The sequence below is a fragment of the Aspergillus vadensis genome (genome assembly GCF_003184925.1).
Source record: "Aspergillus vadensis CBS 113365 unplaced genomic scaffold BO88scaffold_8, whole genome shotgun sequence".
In the NCBI taxonomy this organism is placed as follows: Eukaryota; Fungi; Ascomycota; class Eurotiomycetes; order Eurotiales; family Aspergillaceae; genus Aspergillus; species Aspergillus vadensis.
In genome coordinates, this window is record NW_020292046.1 from 1 (window position 1) to 18,179 (window position 18,179).

General features: G+C 50.1%; 6 protein-coding genes across 6 annotated transcripts; 2 read left to right on the plus strand and 4 right to left on the minus strand.

Annotated features, from left to right (window-relative positions):
- Positions 1 to 902: 902 nt before the first annotated feature.
- Positions 903 to 2,384, minus strand: BO88DRAFT_403789 (uncharacterized protein). Its single transcript, XM_025706443.1, has one exon. The coding sequence runs from the start codon at positions 2,287 to 2,289 to the stop codon at positions 991 to 993; it is 1,299 nt and encodes a 432-aa protein (XP_025563938.1). The 5' UTR covers positions 2,290 to 2,384; the 3' UTR covers positions 903 to 990.
- Positions 2,385 to 5,704: 3,320 nt separating this feature from the next.
- On the plus strand, positions 5,705 to 7,079 carry BO88DRAFT_403791 (uncharacterized protein). Its single transcript, XM_025706444.1, has 4 exons — positions 5,705 to 6,289; positions 6,364 to 6,551; positions 6,618 to 6,822; positions 6,873 to 7,079. Exons 1-3 carry the CDS (start codon positions 5,797 to 5,799, stop codon positions 6,813 to 6,815), a joined length of 879 nt encoding a protein of 292 aa, XP_025563939.1. The 5' UTR covers positions 5,705 to 5,796; the 3' UTR covers positions 6,816 to 6,822; positions 6,873 to 7,079.
- A 1,858-nt stretch (positions 7,080 to 8,937) lies between these two features.
- On the minus strand, positions 8,938 to 10,746 carry BO88DRAFT_403792 (glycoside hydrolase family 43 protein; the record flags this gene model as incomplete). Its single annotated transcript, XM_025706445.1, has 3 exons — positions 8,938 to 9,783; positions 9,837 to 10,293; positions 10,345 to 10,746. 3 exons carry the CDS (start codon positions 10,741 to 10,743, stop codon positions 9,056 to 9,058), a joined length of 1,584 nt encoding a protein of 527 aa, XP_025563940.1. The 3' UTR covers positions 8,938 to 9,055.
- A 157-nt stretch (positions 10,747 to 10,903) lies between these two features.
- BO88DRAFT_403793 (cytochrome P450) lies at positions 10,904 to 12,886 on the minus strand. Its single transcript, XM_025706446.1, has 6 exons — positions 12,561 to 12,886; positions 12,417 to 12,502; positions 11,598 to 12,359; positions 11,450 to 11,551; positions 11,267 to 11,398; positions 10,904 to 11,209 (listed from the first exon to the last, which is right to left on the minus strand). Exons 1-6 carry the CDS (start codon positions 12,793 to 12,795, stop codon positions 11,015 to 11,017), a joined length of 1,512 nt encoding a protein of 503 aa, XP_025563941.1. The 5' UTR covers positions 12,796 to 12,886; the 3' UTR covers positions 10,904 to 11,014.
- A 730-nt stretch (positions 12,887 to 13,616) lies between these two features.
- BO88DRAFT_486954 (uncharacterized protein) lies at positions 13,617 to 14,947 on the plus strand. The gene is made up of 4 exons (XM_025712503.1): positions 13,617 to 13,870; positions 13,931 to 14,406; positions 14,473 to 14,481; positions 14,532 to 14,947. Exons 1-4 carry the CDS (start codon positions 13,685 to 13,687, stop codon positions 14,923 to 14,925), a joined length of 1,065 nt encoding a protein of 354 aa, XP_025563942.1. The 5' UTR covers positions 13,617 to 13,684; the 3' UTR covers positions 14,926 to 14,947.
- Positions 14,948 to 15,066: 119 nt separating this feature from the next.
- BO88DRAFT_424441 (hydantoinase/oxoprolinase) lies at positions 15,067 to 18,131 on the minus strand (the record flags this gene model as incomplete). Its single annotated transcript, XM_025708737.1, has 2 exons — positions 15,067 to 18,020; positions 18,083 to 18,131. The coding sequence occupies 2 exons, from the start codon at positions 18,129 to 18,131 to the stop codon at positions 15,067 to 15,069; spliced, it is 3,003 nt and encodes a 1,000-aa protein (XP_025563943.1).
- Positions 18,132 to 18,179: the final 48 nt, after the last annotated feature.

Sequence of the window (18,179 nt, forward strand, 5' to 3'; positions counted from 1 at the left end):
CCCCCCTTTCCGGGGTTGCGGATGTCAACCACGTCCGTGTTATACATTGACTGTGAGCGCATGCTCGTCACGAGGGCAGTGTGTCAACAAATGGGGTATTCGGAAAGTACTAATAAATTCCTGTCAAATAAATAAATTTATTGTAGAAGAGACATGTTAGTGAACTCTAGGAGGAGTACTTTCTGTGCTACTCTCTGTGACACCGACACAGAAAGGACCAGTATTTTAGCCACCAGAAGCAAGCAAGTGGTGCCTGACGGATTTACCGACGGAACATTCCCAAGAGGTGGGACCGAGGGTGGGATTGCCGCTGAATGTTTCGACTTTCGATATTTAAGGTGGATCCAGTATAGGCCCCATCGCTGATCTCCCAAGCGGGTCTGCCGGTGGTCTGTTGTGCCGGTAGTTCATGGCCCAATTACAATACAACACGGTGTGCTTAGCAAGCGTTTGCTGAACCATAGCCCCTGACTGTGATGCAATCAACGTGGGGCACCCCAATCTGCCACGTATACGAATCGATGATCTTACCTTAGATTATGTACCGCTTCTCCGCGTGGCCCCCCTTCGGAGATAAAAGAAAAGACACGGCCAGGCCTTGGTTACTGCTATCTCCGAAGTCGAGCTCGGAAAACGGCAGAGACGGCATTTGGCACTGAAGTACAATTGTTCCCACCGGAACAACAGCCCCAGCCAAGAATCGAGATCGCGATGCGCCTTCATCCTTTTTGCCAGGGTGGACTCGCACCTGGAATATTCTAGTTTATGATTACTTCAGTTTGCCCTCCAATAATAACATTCAAACTCGACCCAGTATGATCGTAGTACTTTCTACTCTGAAATCCTTGCCTTGTTACCTTGCTACACTAGACCTGATTGGAGGGGCTTAGGTTATAAGACTATGCTATTTGATGTGTCTATCTACATAGAATCTGTAAATGATTCATGGGTACTGAGATATAATGACTCGGGGGCATAGGAAAGATGCATTTAGGCTGTCCCGAGCTTCTCTGCGTTCTCAAAGCCAGTGTAGCTGAAGCCGGCGAACGCGGCACCAATGTCGGTGCTACTGCCGTTGAGAGTCTGGTACAGCACGTAGGTCTGGTAGTCAAGTAGGAAAGACGAGCTGTTAGCAAGGGCAAGCGACAGGTTGGCCCTAGCGATGGCGTCGTGGAGTTGGGTGTAATTGGCCTGGTTAACCCACTCCTGAGTGGACGGGACGTTGGAGCCGTTGCTACTGATAGTCACGTTGGCTAGCTGCGCCTGAGCCTGGGCAATAGCCCTGGCGAGGAAGATGCGCGAGTTGCCGTCGCTCGTCATGCCGACGGGCGCGCCGTACTCGGTGGTGTGGGTAACGGGCACAAGCCAGAGGCTAACATTGAGGCCAGCGGCTGAATCATTGGTAAACTTGAAGAACTTTTGGGCGTCGGTGAACTCGCCAGGCCGGTTGGAGATGAACAGGTTGTCGCGTGAAAAGCGCATGGCGTCTTCATAGGAGACCCCATCAATGTTGTAGGAGGTGTGGTCGGCGCCGCCAACAAAGAGGCCGACGACCTCTTGGGCCCGCTTCATGGCCCAGCCCTTGGGACCGTACCAGAAGAGCGCGACGTCGCCGGGTGAAATAGTGGTGTCAAAGTTATTTTCAGGGATAGCCGGGCCGGAGCCGGCGAAAAGGTCGGCGTCAAAGTTGGTGCCCTCCCAGCGCGTCTTGTCTGCGACGTCAATATTTCCGCGGTAAATCGAGTAAGTCCCGTTGGCGTTGTGAGTGATGGTGTCGACGGTAACGCCCTCGAGATAGTCGGCATCGATGACATCGGTGTAGCCATCTCCGTTAGTGTCCCAGAAGCGCACTTCGAGGCCAGCCACGAGGTTGGTGACAACAGACAGGGCGGCAGCATTGTAACTGTCTGCTTCAGTCTCAGCCTCGTAGCCACCCCACCACTTCGCGGTGGTACTGTTGTAATACAGCCAGGCTACTTGGTTAACGAGATAGCCGTCGCTCACGCACTGGCTGACACTCTGAAAGGCGGACTCGGTGCCAGGGATGGCCCACAGGTTGATGTAGAAATCGCTGCTGGCAATGACAGATTTGACGCCCTCAAGAGCGCTCCCCTGCTTGAAGTACTGGTCGTACTGGGTGGCGGTGACGTTGGCAGCATCGCTGCCCATGTCAAGCACAACGGCGCGGAGCAGTGTACCATTGATCTGGCTGCCAGAGTAGGGAGTGCCGCAGGCAGCCAGGCCAGTGGCCGGTAACATTGCTAGAACTGAGGCATTGGCAAGTTTCATATTGGCGGCAGTTTGCAAAGGAAGGTGAAGAAGAGAAAAAAAAAAAAGAACGAGCGGTGGGTAGGTGAAAGAGTGTATGCTATTGAAGATTTTGGAAAGAGTGTACACACATTTATACGTCACCACAGCAGAGGTACATTTACGCTTAATACTTATCCTCCTTCCTTATTGCCGATGACGAATCCCCGTATGGTGAAATCCGGTTCGGGTGAAGCGGTGGGGCCGGTATGTGGGGACTGCAGAAAGTGAGTTAATATCACCCCGTCTCCACAGATTCCTCTGTTTCAAGCTATAGAAGAATTATATTTTACTTTATCAGTCTATCTACTTGTGCCGGCATAAAAGTCTGGCTATGAATTACTGGGGTAATCTTACCGTCCCCCGCTAGGGTTGGGGACAAAACCGAACGCACCTTGAAGATTGTCTATTATTGGCTGAATCTCCCACAGTGGGCCTCCGATTTGGAGATCATTTCTCCATTAAGTTTAGTCTCCGCTCAATTCAATTGATCTAGTCATTAATGGCAGTTTCATCCCTTCCTTTCTTATACATCCGGTACTTTACCCCGAAGACAATCATCGGCAAGGAAATCACTACATACTCTTCCTTAATACCTAGACGCCTTTGTCAGTAGTTGTACATGAACTAAGATAACATTGGCTATACTCGTTAGGATTAGGATAAGCCTCATGGGAACAGTATAGGCATATCATGAATAATATCCTATATGTCTAAAGAGTACATCCAGAAGCCAATAATCATAACGGAAAGAAATGTCCAAACTGAACATACTAATAGTACTGTAAGGTTTTAATAAACTATGTATTAAGTTCTTCTCTCGTCCAAATCCACCTAGTTGTACCAAACAAGCTAATATATCTAGATGATCAGTTTATAGTAAGGATCCGCCCCGAGCTGTCTATCTGAAGCCAGACATACATGACAGAGATAACTTGGACATTAGGTCCGTCGGACTACCCACTGATGGTGATACACTGCATATGCGACGCAATTGGGAGTTGATATCGCCGATGACCGTTACATTGGTCGCGGCCCCTATCGGCTATGAATGAGAACCGGCGGCAGGCAGGACCGCACTTTTACTCGCGCAAGCCAGGAGTATTAACGAGCTGATTGATCATGACCGAATACCCTATAAAGATCTGTATAGGTGAGAATTTGAAACGAAATCAGTATGCGCACCAAGTTCAGGCGCACAGTAGTATTTCGAAAGGTTACATTCACAATTACATACACAAGATTGAAGCTAGAATTCACGCCGAACACAACAAGAGAACGCTTTAAATTCACTATATCCGCGTTAATACCAGTGGATGTTCGGCTCTACCGGAGATAATGATGGATTGCTCAAGGGATTCAGTTCTTCTTTTTAGGTGTCGTGGGTCGATGCGGGGACATAGTGGGCCGACGGTGTCAGTTGTAAAAGGTTTTATGGGGATATGTAACGGCCACATAGTTCAAAAGCGTATCCGATTATACGATCTCTGATTGGCTCGTCGCACATTCCTTTCGTGAATGATAGATGGCAGTTAAACTAACCTCCAGTTCGTCCCTCGGAAAAGCGAGAGGTAACGATACAGGCGTTGTACTCTGAATCACAGTAAAACACCAACCGGATATGTTATACACAAGCATATCCATACCACAGGAAACATGTCTTACAATATTAGTCCTTCCTTTCTTAGCAGTAGTGTTCATATCAAAGCTAGTCGAGTAAAACAATTAGAGATAAGTTCTTATACACAGCTAGTGTGTTCCCTTATGACGGGTGTCAAGTTCTATGTGCTTAGTCATCGACTTATATTTTAAGTTTCTTCATGATTCATGGATGCCCATCCCCATCATGACGTTTGGGCGGAAGAGCGGAAGTACCCAGATCTATTGAGATTTGAATTAAATTTAATAGATGGCCTGGAATTAGGCGGATGTCATCAAGTAAACATTTAGTTAGCCACTATGAATAAATGCCATCAATGATATCTGTATCTTGACTATCTTCAATTCTTTTTTCTTCTTTTGCATTAGAGAGCTACTTGGGCGCTAGAAAGAATTACATGAGCAATTTGCATTTGCCGATCCGCATGTTATACCCACCCACACTGTGGTTCTAGCTAGAGCGATGCAGACAGGCTACTGTTCATGTTGTCCACAGAGGTAAAGTGAATCAATGAACCTTCTGTGGCGCAGTCTACTGCGTAGCAGGCGGAGGTATTCTACACCGTTACGATTCTGCAATGTGAATGGGCCGTGACCAGGTAGAATGTCAGCTACATGAGTGTATAAGAACTTCTGACATTAGCAAAGGCAGCATAGGAATTTCCATTGAGCATACAAATCTTTCGGAGATAGCGATGTAGAGCAGTATGTTCGCCAAAATACAGGGTAGGGGATGACTCGACCATCACACGCGTCATGGATCGAAATGATACTTCTAAGCCGCGAATTGCAGGAGCAGGGTACTGTCGAGGCCGTCCAGCTACATCCATATAAAAAGGCAATAAAAGCAAAGAACTAGAGGCAGAGAAGAAAAACAAAAATAGCAACTGGGGATTACTGCTGATTGTTGAACTGTTTGGAATGGTTTTCTTTTAATTCGCTCTGAAGGGGGCCAAGGGTGGAATTTGTGTGTCTTGCGGCGTCTTGAAGCCCTTCCACAACATCTTTTTGCTGCCCCACAATGCAGGCATCCGATGGAACTGATAGGCAGCAACAGCAGCAGCCTCATAACGATGCCCTGCAGCCGTGTAATATTATTATAAATTAAACTCAGACTGAAGAGAGGTCTCAATAATTTTGTCACATAAAATGAGATGGCAATGCGCCAATATTCCTTCCACTGATGATCATCTCAGCATTGAAGAATAACGTAAACAACGGTCGAACGGGCCACACGGTTGGGCGGGCCACCTGGTAATATTATACAAAAGATACTTTTTGAATCACAAGATATTCCAGCCTTTTAAGTCTATAAGGACTAGATTTACTTGTATATATATAGTAAATACTAGAAAGAATCTTTATATGCTTTCCAAAATCTCTGATATATATGATTATTCAGTTATTATAATACAATACCTGTATTTTATCTATAATATATAAAACGATGGTCTGACTCTATGAAAAGAATATTTGAAAATCTGAGAAAAAAAGATGATATTTATTCTTGTATATATAATCTAACTACAAAGTTAGAACCTTTTCAAAGCAGTATTAGTTGATATATAAAAGAATTAAAAAGACATCTTTTATATGGGATAGTAGGATGGCCCGCCCAACCGTGTGGCCCGTCCGACCGTTGTTTACGTTAATTTTCTCCATTGATGAGTCATCCTTAGTACCCACTTTACCACGGGGAAAGCAATCCTTCTCTGCAGAGTTGTCTGCCCTATATCCTCTGTGATCCAAGTATTGACTACAATAATCGTCGTGACTGTACTAGCGGGTCACTGGTACTGAGTCAACCACAGAGAGATCGCTTCTCGAACCATGCAGAATCTCTTTATCACAGACTCGCTGGAAGGTCGTCATGAAGAACAACAAGGTGGTGTCACGGCCGATATGCACTCACCCCGCCTCGCCTATAGTGAGGATACCATCGTCAACCTCATTAGTGATATCTACCGCGTCTATTTACAGCTGAACTATATCTCTGACTGGGAGGTCACCTGGCCGCCCACGCCTGATGGCCACGCTATCAACCAGGCTCTGTGCGAGGAGCTCCACCTCGATCCCGTGGTGATTTCGTTGATGAAGCGAATACCATATTTCCGATTCTCAGAGATCGCCGATGATGTCGAGTTTATCCCCCCATATTCCCGTGCGTTTGTATACCTCGAAGACGACGAAATTCGTGGTGGCCGCGACCCCGACCGGTTCAGCTACTCCGAGACGCCGCGGCCAGATTTCCTGCTTCCGCGGGAGATTGCGCTGACCTGTTCCATTGATGAAGGCGTCCATGTCATTCTGGATACGAAAGAAAGTAAGTAAATGATGAAAGCTCGGAATTGGCCTGGCCAGTAAAGGATTCAGCTTCCTTACATTTCTCCTCTAAAGATACCATCCGAGTTTGGACGTTCGATGATCCACCCCCGGGTGATGATATGGACGATTACCGCAAGTATACTCCGGTTCATGCTCCCAGCTATCTAGCCGCGTATCTGCAACAGCTCCGATCACTCGAAATCATCCCAAGCCCGTCACGATGTACTCGCAGATTGTATAATAAATACTACGAGGATGTGGTATGCAGATTTTTCTATTCATTGCATGTTATGAGTCTGAGCCTAACACATTCTTTTGATCTGCAGTATCCGGGAATGAAGAAAGTCCTCCAGGAGCAATACGGATGGCCGAATGATTTCCAGGAGGCTGAGTGGAAGGCAGCGTCGAAGGTGACGTGGAAGCGAATCCAGCTGGAGGACCCGGATTATGACACGGATAATGCTGATGAGCTGGAACCGGAGGTATTGAGGAATAATAAAGATGGCTATAGCTTTCAATTTTAGTACTAAGGTGGAGGCCCAAAGTCAATTACTTCTGAATATTTATTGACATAAATTCAGTTCTACAATAGTTGGAAAAGTGTGTGAAACATAAGTGGTAATAAGTCTTCCATCAAGGAGTGGTCCCTCTTCGTGGGGCCGTGGGGATTTGTCTTCCTCCTTCCGCATCACACGTTGCTCCATGAATGCCTGTGCTTCCGCGAGCTGGGGGGATTTGACGATCGTCAGGGCCATATTCATACTTTATCGAAGCACGTGCATAGTTGGCTCCTTTCTTTACTGGTGCCATCAAATTTAATCGCATGAATTGAATTGAACTACGATGAATGTAATGAAAAATGTCAGAGGTTCCCCAGCAACTACCACCATCCTGGCCTGGCCTCAGCTGGGGCAATACATCTTCACCTGTGCAGAGAATATAAGTCCATTCAATTCTATGTAAGCTGCCCCCTGGTTCCAATCATTTACCGGCTGATATATCGTGCCCACCTATCACCAAACACACCTTAAATCCTTTCGCCGCTACGTACATATAGCATGGATTGATAGGTTGCGATTCACCTCAATTGTGAATAGTAGCTGCTTATTCCCTTATACCATACCATGAAACTCACTACGGTCAGACCGTCCTTCACTGGATGGCGTCTTCTGGATGGCTATATATATTGCGCTTCCGCAGCTCTCTTTTCTTCTCCATCTTCTTCCCTTCATTATCTACCCATCCCAGTGCAAGGAGCGATCGCCCTTCCAAACAGGTCGAATTATAGCCTTATATTACCTATATAACAGCAGCAGGAATAAGAACATTAATGCTGTCCCAGACATATAAATTAAATCAGGCTTTATGGGCAGGGCAAGACTTGCATCTTGGGGATGTTTTATCCAATTGCCTGCAAACTTTCAAAATCCATTGATTTTGCATGCCTTTAAACAAACACGGGTAGCTGATAGACTACTGTGCTTGAGCAAGAGGGTTAGAAGAAACCAGAATGTTAAGAGACCTGCCCTACCATTGGAACTGAAGCATGAGGCCGGTTGAGCTTCCCTACAGACAGGAGATCTGAATATTTTCGACGAAAATTAGTGATCGACACCGCAACAGCGGCAACATGAACCAGTGAACCCAATTGCCTTATTGGGGACATGGTGACCCCTGAAGAATCTGACACTATCGCATTATTGCTGTATACATGGAAAGACATCTTCATGAGCGACATTGTTAGCCGGCCGGCGACAGACTCAAAAGAACACCACATTCCATTGTTGCCAGGAGCTATCCCGAGAGCAGCAAGTTAGTGTTATACTCATATCGCTTTACATTTATATGCAGTGCCAGAGAATAATTCCGGGGAATATATCGTAATGACGACGTCGGAACTCGTTTGCTGTAATCGAGGGGTCTTCCCACTGAAAGAAAGTCCGGGAGATCATCGAGAACATGGATAAGGAAGAAGAAAGCGGCACCCTGGCAAGATCCTTATCATCTCACAGTATCCCGTAGTGGTGCTTATCCTGTATCTCGTTGATCCCCCTCTTTGCTTTACCTTTTCCTTTTTTTTTTTCTTTCTTTCTTTTTTCTCTACTATAACCCTCAGGCTATATACCAGGGACCAGTTCAATGTTACCAGGCAATCCTCAAATATTACTTCTAATACTTTCCTCACCTCGCCCCGGTGGCCGCTGTGGACCGGTATCCCTGGATAGCAGTCTTCCAGAACCTGCTAACAGAAGAGACATTCAGATATAAGGGCCGGACTGCTATAATCTGTGTAGTCATGTGGCTATTGCCACTAATAGTAACTCGTAGTGGCACCGCGTTTTATATCATGCGGATGTCGGAGGCTTCGAGGGTTGCGCTCGCTGGTTGTAGTCCAAGAACATGTATCAAGACTGGAGCATTGAACGTTCGATGCGCTGTCGACGAGACTAGAAAGATTACATACCTCTATTTTATCAATCTACCTAGATCAGACATCCTGTAATTGAGTCAAGTTACATCCTACTCCGAAGAGAGCTGTTACTGAATGTACGGGCCCAGGGCTCTCCCTGATTGTTTTACTTGTTTTCAGAGTATTCTGATTTATCTCAGGGTAACAGATATGTACCGTGTATTATAATATAAAGCCTTATCCAGAAGCAAAGCAACAAAACCTTAATATAACTTTCGGATTGGGAGTGGGGTTAGCACCGATTGCCAAAGACTTGGCCGTAACTAGCTACAGTGAATATATCGAGGCCTCATCCTATTTCCACTGCGCGTAGTGGAAGTCAGCCGGATCTAGACAGCGCTGCCGCTCTCCAAATGCATACAATCCCAGCATCATGCCTGTAAAAGCCACTCCCACCGGCGGTGCTGCCGTCATACTGCTATTTTCCACTTCACCAATCCATTGAACCAAACCATTATCCGACTCAACGTCGCTGAGTTCCTGGAATCCAAACCGGTATCTATCTCCGCACTCGATCACCAAGCGAACATCCGACTGGAAATGACGTAGACCGAATTTGACCACCTCGCCTCCTGGAGAACGTAGCCGAACAATACGCTGGCCGTCTTTCGCTCGGCGAATCCCGATGCTGCTGTAGGTGAAATACGTCCACCAGACCACTGCACCAGCTTCGCATGCCTGGTTTCTTGGCTGGAAGGACAGTCGTGTCTCCCACGTACAGAATCGATGGGTCTGCTTGCGAAGGAAGAGTGTTGGGCACGCTGGAACGGATAGATTGTATGGACCACCGTAGAGGCGAAGGTGACCCGGTCGCTCGGTAAGAGAGTAGTCACGCACAACTGGTGTGTTCTTGCGATACCAGCCAAGCTGCAGCTCGCTGTTTGAAAAGTCATCACGCCATGCGACTGGAACTGGGAGCTCATAGAGGTGGGGACTGTCGCAATGAAGGGGGATTTTCTGGCCACCATTGACAATTGGCCAGTCGTCTTCCCAGTCTACCGGAGCTAGGAAGGTTTCGCGGCCTGTAATCAGCATTAGCATACTGTGCCCAATATAGAACTGGAGAAGTACTCACCGAAAACAGATTCCTCCCACTTGCCATCCTTCCATACGGGACGCACACCCAACAAAACAGCCCACCACTGCCCCTGCGCATCTTCCACTAGATCCGCATGTCCAGTATTTTGAACGTCATCATCCACTCCATTCCGCCAGAGAGGGTTATTCGGCCCAACCTCCCACGGCCCGAACGGACCAGTGCTACTGCGACTGACCCATTCGCAATGGCCGCTCTCAGTGCCACCCTCCGCAGTGAAAAGGTAATAGTATTTGCCGCGTTTGAAAATATGCGACCCCTCCGCGACGCCTGAGGATGACTCCCTGATTAGCTTGGGCTCTGAAGTGGAGGCACCCGTTTCTAAGTCCACAGTGACAATGTGGACGGCAAAATCTTTAATGTTTGCACCGGGGGTTCGCTCAAGCTTGCGATATGTGCTTGAGAGGTAGACGGTGCCGTCGTCGTCCCAGAAGAGCTGCACCACGAGTTAGTTGTGACTGATTGGGAGGCGGATGGGGCGTCTAACATCCTGATCAAAGCCAACCTGGTCGAAATACACCGGGTCCGACCACGACTTCGAGTCCCAAATGTCAGTGGTCTTCACGTAGAATCCCCGCGGCCAGACCCGGTCATCTTCCTGAGGCCGATAACGCTGGAAGGAGGCAGCGAGGATGTAGAACACGCCTTTGTGATAACGCAATGTTGTAGCCCATACACCACCACCTGGCTCGGGGGTCTGGATCTGAAGTTGATTGGGACGGGTGAGGGCATGTCCGATCAGGGTCCACTGGATTAGATCGGTGCTGTGGTAGATGGGGGCACCAGGGAAGTACTCGAATGAGGATGTTACGAGGAAGAAGTCCTTCCCAACCCGGATAATGGAGGGGTCGGGGTTGAATCCCGCTAGTATGGGGTTGATGTACATAGTCAATACGGGGGTGGGAGTAGAGATCGTGGGGTAGTGCTGCCATGCGGGCTATTTTATGTTTTCTCACTGAGTAGCAGATGATTGGTGGAGAAATACGGAAAGTGGCATGCAAATGAGGGGGCTACTGCCAAGGGGGATTTTGGTGTCGAGTGAGGTTCTATATTATCATTTACTGTCTACTGAAAATTCCCTATTAACATGCTCGGTGTTCTCGTTCTCTCTTTGCGTCATATGCATTGGGAATAAGACTTCTTGGGGTCATTCGTCGCTACGCCGTAGTCTGCCGCCGACGCAGCCAACAAGGCCAGCCATACGGAACAGCCGTAAAATGGGTCTCAAACCGCCATGACTTTTTGGGATCAACCTGTTCGATGTCAAAGTCGCGGATGATAGTGGCAGAGACCTTGGAGATCTCAAAGTGGGCCAGGTTCCGGCCGGGGCATTGGTTGTATCCAGCTCCCCACTGTGTCTGTAGTCAATATACTGCAATGTGTCCTCTACTTAAAGGCGAGATACTTACGTGGATGAGGAACGGGTCCATCTGTCTGGCTCTTTCAGGGTCAAGCCATCTTTCTGGGTTAAAGTCGTCACAGTCAGGTCCGAACAGCTCTGGGTTCCGATGGAAAGCCCAGGGGTTGATGCTGAGAAGTGTCTGTTGCAACAATGTCAGCATGCTTGCCATCAATGGAGGTTTATGACTTACTCCTTCTGTGATATGCCGTCCGCCAATGGTGAGACCACCCGCCGGAACGACACGAGGCAGCCCAGTGCCGGTAGCCGGGTGATAGCGATAGGTTTCCTTGATCTACACTCATCAGTATGGCTATCGCGATCGAAGAAGGGTCACATACACAGGCCTGGAGGTAGGGCAGCTTTGCTGCCTCAGCATAAGATACCACATGCGACAGATCACCCCGAGCGTGGGCTTCATCCACCTCCTGGCGCAGCTTCTGCAGGTAGTGCGGATGGCGGAGCATGTAATAGAAGAATGCCTGTAGCGTGGCACTCGTAGTATCAGCGCCGGCGCCAATATTGGCGACAGCAGCTCCAAAAACCTCCGCCTCGTCCATGCGATCGGGATACGTGCGGCGCACATGCAACCAGCGCTCCATCATATCCAGTCTGACGGCGGGGTTCTTCTTTCTACTATCGATGGCGGCCAGGCAGGTGTCGAAGATATGCGAAGAGGGTTGCAGACCAATTCGACTGAGCAATGGGTTCCCCAAGGTGAGATTATGTAGCCACACGTAGTGCCCCATGATGGCGATGTACAACGCCAGGGCGCGAGTATTGGCGATGGCATTGCGGATATCGGTGCCCGTCTCGAGGAACCGGAAAGGACTGGAAAAAGTCACTTCGCCGACCACGTCAAAGGCGAAGTAATTGAACCAGCGATCAAACTCTACTGGCTGGCCCGATGCGATCAGTTTATCGAATTGGTCCTCGAGGAGGCCCAATAGGGCATCCACATAAGGCTCGGACTTAATAATGTTTGACAGGGCATACCCCGACGCTACATTGCGAGACTTGCGAATGTGGCGCTGGGGATCCAATTCTGACATTTGGTTCACATAATGATAGTCTGGCAGGCTAAAGATCGAGTACCACGATCCCTAGAGTTACTTAGTGTGGTGAATTGCATACAGGGATAAGTTACTCCGTGAACATACCTTGGCGATGTTGGCATGAAGCAACAAGCGCACCGCATCAGGATGGGCGACGCTGACCTCGTTGTCGGCGATGCGGACAAAACTGCCTGTTCCACCTATTAGTAAATGAATTGTGTAATGGCGAACCTCTGGAGATGCACGGACCATGTCGGCGATGAAGTTTCACGATCTCCTGTTCCGTGTGGCCCTTGATCAACTGGTACACCTGCCAGAGGCTCGAAATTGAGGCCAGCCAGGGACCAGGAATATCCCGGATAGAAGTTGCATAGCGCCTTTTTAGGGCAATTACCGCAATAAGAATAAGCAGCAGGAATGGCACCGAGACTGGCAGGGATGCCAGACTCCCAGGGAGCCAGACGGGAGCAAACAGGACGGACATGTTGGGTCCTGGTGGGTGACCAAGCATCTCCCGAAATTCGAGACAAATTTGAGTCAATCCTTGGCTTGCTATTTGTATTTTCCGCGTAAACCCTTCTCGGGGGTGACTTGCATTGGAGGAAGCATGCGACGCACCGGTGCAGCTTAGTGTTGCTGCTAACGCTGCGCTAACGGCATTCCCCGGCCGCTATCTGATTTTTTCCTGCAGTGCGCAGGATTGAGCCATTAGGTTTTAAGCGAGCAGCTTCAATAGGACAGGTTCCATATCCGTCAAACTAGGATGAACACTTCAGTCAGTCAGTATGATGGAAAGCAGCACTCATTAGGTTTCGCAATTTATCCGTTCAGCATACACATGGCAGTGACATGAAGAAAGGCCCACCCTCGGAGATGGCAAACGTTCAGTGGAGATTCGGGACGCCGTGGCCAATTGTTCCCCTTGAATCTAGCCTGCATTGACGGGGCGCGGTGGAATCGAAGCGAGCTTCTCTTCGTATCCAGCAAATCATGTACGGTCAATATCGATAGCGTTTCCACCCAGGTTCCATGACGTGAAAGGATCGAGTGGACCCATGTGTCACCAGCAAGGAACAAGCAAGCCAACCCCTCGATCCAGACCTTTCATAATACCCTTTGTGGTCTTGCCGGAAGACAGATTGAGTGCATCCGTCCCCAGGAGGGTCCCACTACTCATTTATGAGGATTGTCGGCTTTTCCTCATCCTTTCGCGACGGCTCTGCAATCCTGCATTAGTCTTTGACACCCTTGTTCCTGCAGGAAGATACGGCAGACAAAAACCCTTCCATATCCTACCCACCAAATGTCTGAAGAACTTCCGTGTCCGCGCCCCTCGACATCTTTCGCCTTCATGTAGCGGCCCTGCATCTGCCATGGCGTCGACCAGCACACCTGACCTAACGCCCGAGTTCCTGGCGCAGGACCGACGCCCTGCGGCGAGGATCGGAATTGGAGTCGTGACGGCACTGTCTGGAGTGGTTGTCCTGATTCGAGTCTATGCGCGATGGTTCATGATCCGCAGTTTTGGCTGGGACGATGGACTCATCTGCATAGCGATGGTAGGATACCTACCAAATTCCCACCAGGGACACAAAGCCTGACAATAATCAAAATGACAGCTCTTAAACATCGTCGTCATGGCCCTCACAACCCAAGTCCTCCGCTACGGCGCCGGCCTACACGTCTGGGCCCTCGATACCGCCGAAACCCCACTGCTGTACAAATGGCTCGTCTCTGCGCAGCTGGTATACATGATCGCATTGTGGGTGTGTCGACTATCCGGACTGGCCTTTTACCGTCGATTGAACCCGATGCCTCAGTTTCAACTGTACCTCCGAATCTCGCTTGCCTTCGTCACAGCCGTTATGCTCGCCCAGGTCCTCATCATCGCTCTGCAATGTATCCCGCTCGCTGCGCTCTGGGGCGGTGCTACCGGGAAGTGTCTGGGATCGAAGACGGTGTTTATCTCCACTGCTGCGATGACTATCATCTGCGACTCGCTTATCCTGCTGCTACCGGTCAAGATTGTGCTTTCAATCAAGGCGAATGCAACGCGCAAGGCTGCGCTGAGTGTGGTGTTGTGTTTTGGTGTTTTGTAGGTTCACATCCTCTATTAACTTTTCTCGGTGGACCTTTACTAACCCTTGAACTCTCAATCCAGTGCCGTGATGTGAGTACCACTGCCATATACAAATAATACATCTCAACTAATACATCCAGGACCTCCGTCGCCCGCATCATCTCCATGATCCCCGCTATCCAGAAAACCGACGCAACATGGTACTTCTCCGTCGTGATGGTGTGGTCCGATACCGAAGTCAGCACGGCCATCATCGCCCTGTCGTTGCCAGCATTGAAGGGTCTAGTCGGTGCTGTGGCGGGCAGTACCCGGAAAGGAACGGATCAGACACCAGGGAGTAATGGTGGTCCGGATCTGCATTTGCAGAATGTGCCTGTTAGTGGCGACCACCATCTGTACGAGGGGCCGGATAGTTATCCCAATGAGGCGCGGGCGAGTATTGGGGATAATGCCAGTCAGGAGGCGTTGTGGGTGGATGCGAATGCTGGGATTCATGTGAAGAATAGTGTTAGGGTTAGTGTGAGTGATCGATAGGTATCGGTTCACTGCCTGTGGGGAGGGATTGTACGCTTTGTATATGTGCTTGACGATGGATATTGCAGCCATTCATATATGAATCAACACAATTCTCTATCTACTATGTTCTCTTCTAAACCAACCTGCAATATAGCTGGTCTATCCAAACACATCAATCACGCTCCGCGGCTCGCAATACTTTCCAATCGGAACATATTCCACCTCTTCGAATCCCATCGACTTGGGTCCGCCTAACTCCATCCCCCGCGGCGTATCCGTCCATCTTGGCGACGCTGCGATAGCCAACACCACCACCTTAAGCCCATACTTGAACTCAGGGGTCCCCAGTCCAGCTCCAGACTCCGCATCCAACACAACAATCAGATCCGGCACGGCAGCCAGGATCTTCTTCTCGCCATTTTCCAGCACTGCCTCGACGTAGGCATTCTCATTCTTGAACGGAATGTTCAGCGTCGCTTTGCGTCCATCACTCAACCGCCCATCTACTTCCAACACACCGTAAGAATGGCCCGTCTTCAACACCCTTGACACACTAACCACCTTGCCCTCGCCCAGTATGGCACCACTCTCCGGTCCACCCGCCGCTTCCACAATCCGCATCGCCTTATCCGCAATATTCTTCTCCAGAGTCACAGCTCTTCCAATCCACCACGCCAGGGAAACCGTATTCCGAATCGCCTGCTGTCGTACCCGTTCCGCTCGATGAGGCGGACCCGCACTGCCTGCGCGACACCCCATCTCAACAACCGCTGCACGCATCGCCTTATCCACCAGCCGATCCGTGCGCGATCTCGTCATCGTCATGCACGTACCATCGCCACTAGCGATCGCCGCCGGAACGAGCGCCTCTCCCCTCGGGGAATCATACACATTTGGTGTAACCTGCCACATGGTGGGATACGCACGACCCATGTAATCTGCATCTAGACAGGGAACGCCGTAATGTGCGGCGACACCGAGATTTACCATGCCGTTGCCACCACCAATCTCCAAGGCTAGGAATGCGGAGACTGGATCACTGCCGGTCACCCTCATTAGTTCTTCGTGGGCTTGTAGACACTCGCTGTTCTCGAGTCGCTCCATGCTCACTTCCGGACTGCCCATGCAGCCGGTCCAGCCGACGAGGCTGCCGTCGGGTAGGGAGTCCGGGGATATAATGCGGACGGTACCGGGGTGGCTTTGTAGGTAAGCTTTAGCTTTTAGGTATTCCTGGTAGGGATCGCCGCCGCCGCCGCAGCCGAGGATTTTACAGCCGCGGGTGATGAAGTCGAGGTCGGTGGGGGAGATGATCCATTGGTTGTTTTGGATGTGAGGGCGGTAGGCGTGAAGGTCGGGTTGGGGGGTTGCTAGATTGAGTGTATGAAGTGGAAGAGCAATAGTGTCTGTGTCAGGGACTTCTTCGTCTGGGACAGGAATGGCTTTGTCTGCGAATGATGTCGATACAATGTCCAGCTCCCCCACGGCCCGCACCACAATGCGTGCCTTAGCTTCGACATACTGAATGGGTAGCATGGTCACCTCCGCCACCTGTACTGTTTCCGGCCGAGCACCGTTGCCAAGTGCTTTGTCAATCGCCATTTGGGAGACAGCCTCCTGTGCCTCTTTGACAGTGCGGTTCGAGGTATCAACGACCGTATCCACTACACCCGAGACGCGCGAGATAGCAGCACCCACAGCATTGGCGACTTCCCCGCCCTTGACGGTCTCTACTCGTCGGACACCTAGCAAAGGTTCATCGGTGCGAATGATAGGTGCCCCGCCGCCAACGATGAGCACGTCCACGTCGTCTTTATGAATTTTGGTACGATCGACGAGCTCCTCGATCTTGCGGCGCATGAGGGATTGTGCCTGATTCACCATTTGCAGGTTTATATCCTCTAGTCTGGAGGTATCGCCCATTCCTTTCAGTGGGTTCATCTCCGTCACGCCATTGACAGCAGATGCCACAGCGATATCGGTCGCAGTGAGGTACTCTCCACCGAACATCCGGGCTTTCTCGAACAGTTCGTGGGCTACACTATCCGGACCCACGGAACAATCATCTTGTCCGATGTTGCGGACAATACTCCCTCCACCTAGCCCGATGCTTTCCACCGCGGGTAGAGCAAAGTTGGTGCGCACACCCCCGACCAGACTCGTCACTGAGCTCATCTGTGGCAGGCCGTTAGGTAGGAGTAGGCCGCTGTCAGAGGTGGTTCCGCCAATGTCGATGACCACCAATGGTTCTGTGCGCGTTGTCTGCTCTTTCTGCAGCTGCGCAGCTTCGGTAGCCGCACGCCAGAGAAACTCCCCACCACGGATAGAGTTGGTCGGGCCTGAATTGAACGTCCGGATGGGGAGATGAACTGCCTCAGCCGCACTGAGAACACTTCCGTCATTCTGTGTCAGATACAGAGTATACGGAACATCCTGGAAGATATCCTCCATGGCCTTTTGAAAGCCATAGATCGTTCGTTCGGCCAGTGGACGCAGGGTGGCGTTCAGAATGGCCGCGTTCTCTCTAGCCAGGAAGCCCAAACCAGACACCTCGTGCGAGAGAGTAATCCGCGCTTTGCATGAAGGACCAGCATGCTTCTCCATCGATCGCAAAAGAACATCTTTTGCCCTCATCTCCTGACGATGATCCAATGGCGCATACATTCCGGCGATCACCACGTTCGAAATATCATCATTGACCAACTGCACCGCTATGCTCTCAAGCTCCGCCTCATCCAGGGGGCTGATCTCCTCCCCAGAGATCTGGTATCCGCCATGGCAGAAGTAGGGCCGCGATGCTTCAATACGCGCACGCAGATCGAGGGGAAAGTCGACAAAGGGAGGGATATTGCGACCGAATCCCTCATCGGGACCTCCACATAGTCGAATTACAGCGACACGGCGTAGAGATGGTGAGCGCTGTACGACAGCATTGACAAAGTGGGTAGTCCCGATGATGACGCATCCGATGGACGAGAGGGGCACTTTTGCTGCTGCAATGACGGCCTGAACGGCGGTGGTGATGCCGGTGGTGACATCTGAAGTAGTGGGTGCTTTGTGCGAGGCAACGATGGCGACGGGATCGAGACGGATGAGAACGGCGTCGGTGTTGGTTCCTGGATGTAAACTGTCAGTGAGACAGTTGAAGTAAAAGTGGGTGGTGGGGTTAGAGACGGACCGCCTACATCCACTCCCAGGCGGTAGCGAGGTTCGATGATACTGCCCATGGTGGTAGAATGATGGTCAGAATCCAAGTTGAGGGTGTTGAATCCTAT

Coding starts and splice junctions, on each gene's coding strand:
- BO88DRAFT_403789 (XM_025706443.1), bottom strand. CDS start 2,289: ATGAAACTTGCCAATGCCTCAGTTCTAGCAATGTTACCGGCCACTGGC.
- BO88DRAFT_403791 (XM_025706444.1), top strand. CDS start 5,797: ATGCAGAATCTCTTTATCACAGACTCGCTGGAAGGTCGTCATGAAGAA. Junction 6,290..6,363: donor CATTCTGGATACGAAAGAAA/GTAAGTAAATGA, acceptor TCTCCTCTAAAG/ATACCATCCGAGTTTGGACG. Junction 6,552..6,617: donor ATAAATACTACGAGGATGTG/GTATGCAGATTT, acceptor TTTGATCTGCAG/TATCCGGGAATGAAGAAAGT.
- BO88DRAFT_403793 (XM_025706446.1), bottom strand. CDS start 12,795: ATGTCCGTCCTGTTTGCTCCCGTCTGGCTCCCTGGGAGTCTGGCATCC. Junction 12,360..12,416: donor TTCATGCCAACATCGCCAAG/GTATGTTCACGG, acceptor AAGTAACTCTAG/GGATCGTGGTACTCGATCTT. Junction 11,552..11,597: donor TGCCCTACCTCCAGGCCTGT/GTATGTGACCCT, acceptor TGATGAGTGTAG/ATCAAGGAAACCTATCGCTA.
- BO88DRAFT_486954 (XM_025712503.1), top strand. CDS start 13,685: ATGGCGTCGACCAGCACACCTGACCTAACGCCCGAGTTCCTGGCGCAG. Junction 13,871..13,930: donor GACTCATCTGCATAGCGATG/GTAGGATACCTA, acceptor TCAAAATGACAG/CTCTTAAACATCGTCGTCAT.